This window comes from Cavenderia fasciculata (assembly GCF_000203815.1).
Source record: "Cavenderia fasciculata unplaced genomic scaffold Scf_Dfasci-G-o-80e12.f1-5, whole genome shotgun sequence".
Classification (NCBI taxonomy): Eukaryota; Evosea; class Eumycetozoa; order Acytosteliales; family Cavenderiaceae; genus Cavenderia; species Cavenderia fasciculata.
Window position 1 is genome coordinate 2,686,462 of NW_004457735.1, and position 11,813 is coordinate 2,698,274.

Here is an 11,813-nt window from a genome sequence, read left to right on the forward strand (position 1 = left end):
TTTATACTTTAAACTCTCTAAATTAATTGTGGATTAAATAGTTAGTAATTATATATATATAGTTGAGTATTAATTTCTTGAATATTTTAGTTTTAAGTAATTACCCAAAAAACACAAAAACAATAATAATAATAATAACAAATGAGTGTGGATGGATGAGAAGATTGGATTTAGTAAAATAGTAAAAAAAAGTGTAAAACAAAAGTTCAGCCAATAGTGGAGTGAATTTGAGTTTGAGTTGAGTTGTTTGTAGTCAGTCAGTCCAGTCGGTCAAGTCAGTCTGGTCTAGTCTGGCAGCAACAGTATATTATTATTATTAAATATGTTTTTACTACTACGATGATTGATACGATGAGATGGATGATTCAATTGATTTGCTGATATAACAAAACATGTAAGAAAATGTAGGAATGAAAGATTGATTTGATTTCAATTTGTTTGATGATTGGTTATTAAGTTTGAATTATGTTGTTGTTGTTGTTGGGTTGGAAATGGAGTGGGTTGTCAGCTGGTAGGTGGTAGTGGTGGTGGGTTGATTGGAAAAGATAGGAAGAGAAGAGAGAGAGAGAGAGAGAAGGGAGGGTACTACATAGCATAGACCTGCACCACTATAGTGATAGACAACACTACTTTGTTTGGATGGTGGGAGAGAGAGTTTATGTGTTTTGATCAACCCATACCCAACATCGAATTAGCATCGCCACCCACCTAACCACCCAATCCAATGTATTTGTTCTAGGGGTGGTGGTAGTGGGTGAATAGGTTCTTTCTGTCTGTCTGTCTCTGTCTGTCTGTCTGTTGTGAGTGTTAGTGTGAGGGTGAGGTAGGGGGTGATAAACAAAGTGGGGGCGATTGATCGATGTCGGTCAGTATGCCACTGTACTGCAGTACTACTACTTACTTACTTGAATTTCCTACTCCTCTTATCTCTCTCTCTTTTATTTAAATCTCGATTGTTATTAACCAACTAACTACTATAGCTTTGATCAGGGGTCAGATGTTTGTTTGTCTGTGTCAAGTTGTGTAAGTGTATATATTTTGTGTTGTTATTTGAATGGACTTGATATGTAAAGGAGATAGATAGATTGAAAAAGAAGCAATAAGAAAGATCAAGTAATAATATATGTAGGTAGGTAATATAGATATAAATATATTTGTTGTGGTTGATTGATTAATTGATTGATTAATTGGGTGGCCCAATGTTGGTGTCAAGTGATTATTAGAATGGCCCAAAGAGAGTCAAGGTATGGTATGAGAGTGATCAACAAAGGAAAGGTAGAGGAAAGGATAAGGATAATGAATAAGAGTGGTTGGTTGGTTGCGTACGACACGCCCCACCAGCGGATTAACCTGTCATTGGACAGAAAAAGGATCAAAAGGGGTATGATGATCAGCTGTTTGGAATTCAGCGTATCTGTGTTATGCGAAGATCGAGCCCAACAAAAACAACATTTTTCTCGATCGATACAACTCCAACACAAAGTTTGGTTGCAGAAAGTCTGTTAACCCCAACTAAAGATAGATATTTTTGAACATCACCTCCATCGTTGATTGATTGAATCGAATACCATGTTTACCTTGATTTTTAGGTCACACAAACTTTACAAGTCAGACCCACCAAAGAGTAGAAGGAAGTATTTACCTACTTGTTGAGAGATATGTTTGTTTGTTTGTTAAATGATCATATAATGAGATCTCAAAGGTAAACTAAACTAGTTTAGTTAGGTTTGGGTTGAAGTAGGTAAGGGGGGTTGGTTGCAAAATAGTGAGAGAGAAACTTTACCCAAGGAAGGAAAGAAATTAATATCGATCTGATTTTAATGGTTTTTATTAGTACACCCCCTCACACTCACCTCAACTATATCATTATATTGATGATAATAATAATAAAAACATCATACTCTTTCGAGTAGGATAGTTAAATTTCATTCTCTTTCCTTCCTTCATTATTCCTTTCAGATCTTATATAAAAATTCTATCTCTCTCTCTCTTTCATATTCTCTCTTTCAACCTTTTAACTTAACTATTTTCTTGCTTTAATTCATCTATATAGATAGAGATAGAGTATTATAATAGAATAGTTTAATAAATACAAAGAAAGAAAGCTAGAAAGGGCTTGTCCGTTTGCAACTTTGTTGGCTGGTAAGTTTTAAAGACAATCAAAGAAAATCAACAAAAATCTCGAGGCATTTATCTTGGCGACTGGTTACTTGAAATGATTTGATAAAGACACAATTGGGCCGTTTCAAACGCAGACAACATCTAATTATATTGAATGAGGTGTGGATGCGTTTAGTGGAGCCACAAGACGTAAAGTTGATCATCATCATTGCAATATTATCTCATTCGCTACCAAACAATATTGTGTTTTACCCTTTTTTCACTATCATCTTTCACTATTATTAATTAATTAATTCCATTTAGAAATAGTTTAGTGTTTGTGGATATTTGTGTTACCAATTGTTAATTATCCTCTCTCAGATCGATTCCACAACCCACTGATTTGAACAAAGATATTATATTTTTGAAAATATTGGATGGACACAACAACAATCAACAATGCTAAAAATGGCGATTTCAAACAAAACAGTTCTCAGAGTAGTAATATAGATACAGGTACAAGTACAAATACTACTCCAATATCATCACCTGTGTCTTCTTCAAAGAGTAATAACCAACAACAAGGCAATAGTAGTAGTAGTAAAGATACCAAATCATCATCTTCGAAAAAGAAGTTTCATCTATTTCACATTCATTCAAATAGTTCACCAAATCTAAAGGTATACTTGAACAATAGTAAAGATTCAACGACAAGTACTGGATCTTCACCATCAAATAGTGCTACTGGATCACCACGTGTAGCTGCTGTATCGAGTAATAGTGCAGACGCTGGTACGACGACGACGCCATCGTCATCATTGTCAATGTCAGGACAATCCCAAGTACTTACATCGTCATCGTCATCGGTTGACAACAATAGTGGGGCATCGTCGTTGAGTATGAGTAGTGGGTCGCTGCCCGCCACATCCTCGACAACGACACCCCCTTCGTCTCCCCGTGGCGATTTCGATGCTGCCGCAGCCGCTGCATCTGGTTTGTCACCTGGATCACCACAACCAAAGCAAAAGAAAAAGTTGTTGGCAGGTCTGAGAAGAAACAAGGGTGGCAGTAATACCAACAGCAAACTTCGAAAGGAGATTGCTGACCTTTCACTCAAAAGTGGATTACAACAACAATACTCTAATCTTCCATTCAATTCAACTGAAGCCGATAATAATAATAATCCACTTTCAAATTCTCAATCATCTCCAACTCTTGGAGGATCATCTTCATCTGTTACAACAACACCATCATCATCATCAAAGAGTAAAAAGAAATCAAAGGAAAGAGTAAATAATAATCATTCAAATAGTAATGGAAGAAATTCACAAAGAAAATCAAGATTTATTGAACCAATTAATAATGTAAGAAAACCAAGTACAATGATATCTACACTACACTATACTATACTTTAACAAATATTTTATATTTATAGTCAACTGAAGATTATACAGATATTCCAAGGACAATTAAATTGTCAGTTGAATTTCTATTTGAAAAGGCAACCAGAGTACCTGGACTATTTAGAGAATCTGCCAATGCATTGGAATTGCAAAGATTAAAAGCAGAGATGGAGAGCGATAAAGATATCAACCTTTCGGATTACACTGAAGCCCACAACGTTGGTGGACTATTAAAACTATACCTAAGAGAACGTCCGCAACCACTTTTCCCATACGAATTACATAAAAAGATTATTGATCTTTATGGTTTGTACAATTTAAACAAAAAAAAGAAAAAGAAAAAGAGATATTATATATTAATACTTTATCTTTTTATTTTCTCTATAGAATCAAATGAAACTAAAATTATAAATGAAGAATTTTGTATTAGTGTTAGGGAATTGATGATGAGAGAATTATCAAAAGGACAATTCCTGATACTTAGATATTTATTTGAATTATTACATGCCGTTCATTTGAATGCCGAACATAATAATATGCATTCTTACAATTTGGCAGTTTGTATTGCACCTTCTCTTATTCACTCGTTTGATTGCTCATGCATAGATGTGGTCAATCGATTGGTTGAAGATTACGAGTTTGTATTTGGTATTGAAGTCCCTGTCTTTGCACCTGCGTCACCCAGAACACCATCTCCATCCACCTCTCCATCACTTCGTAGAAAGAGTAGAGTGTTGAGTAGTTCACCAAACGGATCACCAAAATTACCAAGTAGAAGAGGTAGTACTTATTCAAATGGTAGTAGAAAATCTTTGCATGAAGAGAATGATGGAGATATCAATCAAGGAGGAGGAGAAGTATCATCACCAACATCACCACATTTGGAATCGATTGTTGTTCCAATGGATGATGAACCAATTCATCTATCCTTACCCAAATCCTCACCCAAACAACCTCGAACATCATCACAACAATCGCCTATTCAACCAAGAGCTGTCAAACAACTGATAGCAGACGATGAAGACAATAGTGGATTCAGCGCAAATTCAGAGGAAGAAGAGGAACTATTAATCTCTACAACAAAGAGAAGCAGTATGGCATTGAAACGATTATCAATAATGAGTAGAGATATTCAATATAGTGATGACAGTTCAACAAATACAAATGAAGAAGTTGATGAATTTGAAGATGACAATGAAATTAATAGTAGTAGCAGTAATAATAACAGTAATGGTAATGGTACGAATAATCTAACTAGTAGTAATAGTAGTATAGAAAGTTATAATAGTAAAAACAAGGTAGAAGAGGAAAAAAGAAAGTTTAATGTTAAAGATATGGTTAGTAATATCAATGTTACACATCCAAATTCAGCATCTATATTACCAACATACAAACAACCAATCGTACGAAATAATTCAAAATTGGGAACTTCTCATTCTTTCTCCTCTTCCAGTTCAACCAAACAAAACTTTTCTGTACCATATAATAATATCAACTATAACAGCTACAACAACTCTTCGACCGTGTCAAACACTGGAAATAATAGTGGCTATCGTAAAAAGGTATCTCCAATTATCCAAAGAAGACCAGTTCTTAGTGCTTCATCGAGATCGGTTACCTCACCATCACTTCATTTCAACAAAGCTCCATCAATGACATCTTTTTCTAAATATTCATCACCAAAACCAAGTGGTGGTCACGGAACAACAACATCTTCATCGTCATCAACAACAAGTCATGGTCATGTAGTATCATCTAATCATGATTCTGTAGCTAACCTAAAATCAATTTGGGAAGGAAAAGATAAAGAAAAAGAAAAATCAAAGAAATGATAATCATACAAACAAAAATTAATGTACTATAGTGTCTATTTATAACAACAAAAAAGAAAGCGTCCAACAACAACAACAACAACAACAATGTAACATCAAAAATTTAGATAGATAAAAAAATAAATCTATCACTTCAACTTGCTACCCCTTTATTTATTCAAATTAATTAATTTCCTTTCAAATCTTTATTATTATTATTTAATTATTTAAAGAATACATGGACAAAGAGGTGGGTAGTCTGGTCTAACAGATTGTTCAGTACCACCATACTCTGCTCTAATTAAATCTTCTGTTGGTTTGAATTGAGGTGTCATACACCAATTATTATCACCTCCAAATGCAGAGTCGGATGCCTAATTTGAATTAAAAAAGAGAGATATATAGATATTGTTAGTCATATATATATAGTTGAATATTGTTATTATAGTTTATATATTTATATATTTACCCAATTCCACCAATGAACTCCATGGAACCAATTTAAATCTGGAAAAGCCAAGAATACAGCTTCAAAATGTTCAGTTTGGAAACCAAGGTCTATACCAGGTCCAAGAGTACACTCTCCCGAGCAATAACCAATCTCTGTAAAGATCATTGGTTTGTTCCAAAAGACGGTGAGATTATAAAGACTGGTTGTCATTTGTTCGATGCCATTGTTTAGACCGACATACATGATTTCATACCACATATCAGTAAGACTTGCCAACGTTGCATTGAGAGTAGTAGGTTGATAGTAAGCATCCACCCCAATATAGTCTACAACATCCCACCAAGTTTTATTGGTCTCTTCACCACCATGATTAGCAGCATATGTAATCTTACCATCATAAACATCTCTAACTGACGCTGCTACTTGTCTCCATTGTGAATCTCTTGGTGCTATAAAAATAATAATAATAATTAATAAATGTATATATTAGAATAATAATATTACATACAAGTAGCAATGAGTTCACAACCAAGAGAGAATTGTTCAACACCAAGTTTTTGAGACATTTGAGCATAGTGAACTAGGATGGCATTATAGTTGGTAAACCATTCATCCCACTCTTGATCGTTGTAGTTTAGACCAATATCCCCTCTCCAATGTGATGGATCTTTAGTCAGATCTATATGTGGTTTTAGCATTACCATCAGACCCAAACCATGAGCATAATTAATAACATGTGTTAATTCATCATCAGTTGCTGTTAAATTGGTTGGATAGATAGTTGTTGTACTACAATAAATAAAAAAGAAAGAAAGTTTAATAAATCAAACTTCTTTGTACAAATCATAATTAATAAGGTATATATATAAATATACTCACTCTATAGAATCTTGAAAGTTTGTTACAACAATGGTAATATAATTTGCACCAGTTGATCTTAGATTAGAAACTGACAAATCAGACCTTGAATCATTAAATTTAACAAAAGGACAATCTATCGAAAAATGAATAGAATAGGCATTATTGTTAACAAGATGATGATTGATTAACTTTTAAAACAAAAAAGGGTAGGTTACAAACATTTTCCATTGGTATAGGTTATTCCTTTTTGTTGCCAATTGATTGCTAATGAATTTGATATGAGTGTTGTCAGCAATAAGACAATTAAAAGGGGTGTTCTATACATTTATCTATATCTATCTATCTAATCTATCTGTGTGTACTTAACAATAATAGTCGTAACACACATGTGTGGTTAACCATGTTTTAAGGGGGGGGGGCTTAACATCCGATTCGGAAATCAAATCATTTTGGTGGATGGGGAAATTTGGAAGGCTTTGTGTGTCGGCAATCTGATTTTTTGGTTTGTCCTCCTCTCTTTAAAAGGGACTCTATATTTGTATTTGATTATTACATTTAATTTTATTATTTAGTTTATTTGTTGGGATTATTGTGTTGGACAAACAAACCCAAGAATTTTTTTTTTTTTTTTTGATAACCATATTACCATCATCGTTCAATAGAACTGATGAGGATGTTTCATATAATAGTAAGGATAGAATAGAGAGAGGTAGAGTGGACAGTCAGAAATATAAAAAGGAAGAAACAAAAAGTTGAAAGTCTCAAAGATAATTTGTTGAAAAAACCTACAGATGGTGGTGGAGTGGTTTTTTACCAAAAGGTTAGCATGAAGAGACATGATCAACTTGTACATTCAAATAAAGCAAACAAATATTTTAGTGATTCATCACGTGATTATTTATTATTTGTGGCCCTGGTCATTAAACATTAGGACAAACAAACAAGTAAGTATCTAGTCTACTACGTTTTCCGAGTTTTTTAGGTATGTAGGAGCTCTCATTGAACTGTTTTGTCAACGATCGACCACACAATCGTGTCAATCGAGTGCTGCATCTTCTTTTTTTTTTTTTGCCTTTTTTTAATTTTTCATCAAAAAGTATCTGCTGAAATCAAAGGTTGCAACTGCCTTCCAATATTAAATAATCATCCTTCAGCTGACCTCACATCACTCTCTCTCTTTTTCATTCATTGTATTCTATTCATCGTCATTTATTTATTTGTTTGTTTGTATCATATTTATTTAATACTTTTTAATCAATAGAAGAATGAGCCAACCACCACCACAACAACCAGGAGCATACCCACCACAACAAGGAGGTTATCCACCACAACAACCAGGTGCCTATCCACCACAACAAGGAGGTTACCCACCACAACAACAAGGTGCATACCCACCACAACAAGGAGGTTATCCACCACAACAAGGTGCTCCAGGTGCTTATCCACCACAACAAGGGTACCCACCACAACAAGGATACCCACCACAACAAGGTTATCCACCCCAACAAGGTTACCCACCACAACAAGGTGCTCCAGGTGCCTATCCACCACAACAAGGTGCATACCCACCACAACAAGGAGGTTATCCACCCCAACAAGGTGCTCCAGGTGCCTACCCACCACAACAAGGGTACCCACCACAACAAGGTTATCCACCCCAACAAGGATACCCACCACAACAAGGTTATCCACCACAACAAGGATACCCACCACAACAAGGTGCCTACCCAGGTGCTCCAGGTGCCTACCCACCACAAGCAGGTGCTTACCCAGGTGCCGCTGCTGCCGTTCCAGGAGCCTACCCAGGTGCTGTTGCTGCTGTTCCAGGAGCCTATCCAGGTGCCGTTGCTCCCGTTCCAGGTGTTGTTGGAGTTGCACCAGCTGTCGCTGTTGGTATCCCATCTGCCACTCTCTTTGCCTTTTTCCAACCAATGGCCATCCTCCACGATATTGCACGTGATGCCGAACATTTGAGAAAGGCTATGAAGGGTATTGGTACAGATGAAAGAACCTTGATTGATATTCTTGGTAACCGTAACTGGGAAGAAAGAGCTGCCATTGTCATCAAGTTCCAACAAATGTATGGCAAAGACTTGGTCAAGGAAATCAAATCGGAAACATCTGGTAACTTTGAAAAGGCTTTGGTTGACTTGTGTACCGAACCATCAATCTATGATACTGAAACCCTCCATGAAGCTATGGCTGGTGCTGGTACCAATGGTAAATATATTATTAATCAACAATCAATCAAGTCACGTGTTGATCAAACTTTTTTACTCATCCATCTTTTTTTTTTCTTTTTTTTTTAGAAAATGTATTGATTGAAATCTTGGTAACTAGAAACAATGCTCAAAAGCAAAGAATCATTAGTTTGTATCATACTTTACACAAGAGATCATTGGAAAGCAGAATCGGATCAGAGGTCAGTGGTGACTTTAAACGTTTATTGGAACACTTGTTAAAGCCAAGAGATGAATCATTTGTCATTGATCCAATCCAAGCTCGTAAGGATGCTGATGACCTTTACTATGCTGGTGAAGGTAAAATTGGTACTGATGGTATGTATAAACTTAAAACTAATAAAATATATAGATATATATATAGATATATAGATAAATATAATATACATGTCATATGTGATATTCATTCTAACATTTATTATTTATTTAATTTTTACTTGGAATTTATAGAAAAGGTATTTATTAATATTTTGACATCAAGAAACTTTTACCAAATCCGTGAAATTGCTCGTATCTATCCAACTCTTCACAAGCATCATTCTTTGGAAAAGGCCATCGAGAGTGAATTCTCTGGTAGCATCAAGACTGGTTTGTTGGCCATCGTTGCCTTTGCTCAAAACTCGTTTGCCTACTTTGCTGCCATCCTCAACAAGGCTATGGCCGGTATGGGTACCAACGACAACAAGCTCATCCGTACCATCATCTACTGTATTCCATTCATGGCCGGTGTCAAGACTGCTTACCAATCATGTTTTGGAAAGAGTCTCCATCACCATATTTCAAATGATTGTAGTGGTGACTATGGTAAATTACTCAAGGAAATCGTCAAATAAATTAAAAATAACAACAACAAATCAAATAAATGTATTCTAAAAAAATATTACTTTAAACAACAAATCAAAATCATATCAAATAATAATTATTATTAATAATTATTATTAATATAATTACTTTAATTTATCTATTTTTAATTTGGTTTAGTTTATTGAGAATCTTTAACTTTTTTAAAGATATTGTAATCAGATGATGGTACAGATGAGATTGATTTGTAGAGATTGGCAGAAGATGTAAAGTTGGTGGTTAGGTAGTTTTTAATACTATCTATATGGTGAATACGGTTGGATTGTTTCAAGCCGACAAGTGGTGGCATTGGGGATGGTCCAAATTCACCAATTACTTTGTAGGCACGAAGATCTTGATCAGTAGCCGATGAGGTTTGATTGAAAGTATCCAATACAGTACTATCAATGGTAGCAAAACTACCTGGTGTTTGTTGTACCAATTTAATTGATTCCAAATGTGATCCCGATTTAATTGTATCCTTAAAATATGAATTAAAATATGTATCATCAAAAGAAGAGGAAGAAGAAGAAGTGGATGAAGTGGATGTGGAAGAAGAGGAATTACTATTACTATTACTTTTTAATTTATGTAATAATTCATGACGGAATAATTGGTATCCTGAAAATGAAGCCTTTTCATTATAAATAAATGTGAATGATTTCAAATCATTGACTAGATCAGTAATGTTGTTGATTTCTCTTTCACTGTTTACAATGATATCAGAATAATAAACTGGTTTATCATTGTATCTTGATTCTTGACGAACGGGAGCACCAACAATAGACAAGAGTGAATCGCAGGTAGAGTAGGATGCTCCACACATGAATGCATAATCTATTTTATAGAGTTCCATCAATTCTCTTGGTGACAGTGTTTCAACGTGTTCTTTGGTTGCCAACTCGTAAATATTGACCATACGAGTTTTCAAATTCAATTCTTTTCCAATACTATCAACCATCTCTTTGAATGAACCATATGCATTTGAACTTAAAAATGAAGTAAATACAATTTCTCCATATGTTCTTAATCCTCTCCAATTTACTTTATCTAAAAATAAAAAGAATATTAATAATCTAAATATTACATTATTTTTGAAAGTATAGTTATTATTATATGTACCATTTTTAAAAGAATAATATTTAGTACGAACAACTTCAAGATTAATTGCATCACCTCTTGTTGGTGATATTGGTGAATTGGTAATATAATCGGCCATGGATTGATAGGGAGTTGGTAGGGTCAAACAAAAGTTATGAATTCTAACAAAATGGTAATAGTTGGGTGAAAGGATCTCAACGGCCTCTCTGTGAGTACCAGAGTTTCTCCATTCATTGATAACATCAAATGATTCCAAGATAACAATATTACCATAGTCACGAGTGGTTGGTGATGCCAAATGAGATGTATTCAAAGGTTCATCCTTTTGCATTGTAACATAGGCAACGATACCTGGAATGGATTGTAGCAGTGAAACGAGGATTCTATCACTCTCGATAATATCATCAAGCTTTCCATTGTCTGCACTTCTAGTACCAAAGAATCCAACAACGCAATATTTGCCAAGTTCCAATGCACGTTTTCTATTATTAATAATACATCTTAGTTTCTCTTGATCATTTACATTGACTACATAACTTGTTTGTGGTTCCTCTTCATTCTCCTTTGGTGTAGTTGCAGTTGTTGGTTTATTGACAGATAAACGTCTTTGAGTATCAATAAACTCTACGAAATGATTCAACATGATTCTCATGTATTGTTTATCATCATTTGTATCTATACACACATAACATCAACCATATATATATTAGTACAAAGAAGTATATAACCATAATAACCCAACAAATTTGTATAAACATACATTCAATACCAGTTAGAGGGTGATCAGGGACTACAGTATCCTCTTGAAGATATACAACCTTGTCTAATTCAGAGGAGGAGGAGGATTGTGAACCACTAGTACCAGATACTGGACATTTGCCATTACTTGTTGCAGGCTTATGTACAGATTGAATGTGATAGGGACATCCAATAGCACCACTAGATGAAGATGATGTAGACATTATATTATCTATTCTTATCTATCTCTTTTAAAAGAAACAATTAA

General features: G+C 34.6%; 4 protein-coding genes across 4 annotated transcripts; 2 read left to right on the plus strand and 2 right to left on the minus strand.

The window, feature by feature from the left end:
• Positions 1 to 1,224: 1,224 nt before the first annotated feature.
• Positions 1,225 to 5,335, plus strand: gacF (RhoGAP domain-containing protein; the record flags this gene model as incomplete). The annotated part of the gene is made up of 6 exons (XM_004361525.1): positions 1,225 to 1,244; positions 1,590 to 1,634; positions 2,098 to 2,142; positions 2,591 to 3,464; positions 3,536 to 3,809; positions 3,891 to 5,335. 6 exons carry the CDS (start codon positions 1,225 to 1,227, stop codon positions 5,333 to 5,335), a joined length of 2,703 nt encoding a protein of 900 aa, XP_004361582.1.
• A 206-nt stretch (positions 5,336 to 5,541) lies between these two features.
• DFA_05866 (uncharacterized protein) lies at positions 5,542 to 7,464 on the minus strand (the record flags this gene model as incomplete). Its single annotated transcript, XM_004361526.1, has 5 exons — positions 5,542 to 5,688; positions 5,784 to 6,214; positions 6,274 to 6,554; positions 6,645 to 6,814; positions 7,441 to 7,464. The coding sequence occupies 5 exons, from the start codon at positions 7,462 to 7,464 to the stop codon at positions 5,542 to 5,544; spliced, it is 1,053 nt and encodes a 350-aa protein (XP_004361583.1).
• Positions 7,465 to 7,891: 427 nt separating this feature from the next.
• On the plus strand, positions 7,892 to 9,699 carry nxnA (annexin VII; the record flags this gene model as incomplete). Its single annotated transcript, XM_004361527.1, has 3 exons — positions 7,892 to 8,846; positions 8,936 to 9,184; positions 9,317 to 9,699. The coding sequence occupies 3 exons, from the start codon at positions 7,892 to 7,894 to the stop codon at positions 9,697 to 9,699; spliced, it is 1,587 nt and encodes a 528-aa protein (XP_004361584.1).
• Positions 9,700 to 9,848: 149 nt separating this feature from the next.
• Positions 9,849 to 11,769, minus strand: DFA_05868 (uncharacterized protein; the record flags this gene model as incomplete). Its single annotated transcript, XM_004361528.1, has 3 exons — positions 9,849 to 10,756; positions 10,829 to 11,482; positions 11,568 to 11,769. The coding sequence occupies 3 exons, from the start codon at positions 11,767 to 11,769 to the stop codon at positions 9,849 to 9,851; spliced, it is 1,764 nt and encodes a 587-aa protein (XP_004361585.1).
• Between the last annotated feature and the right edge of the window lie 44 nt (positions 11,770 to 11,813).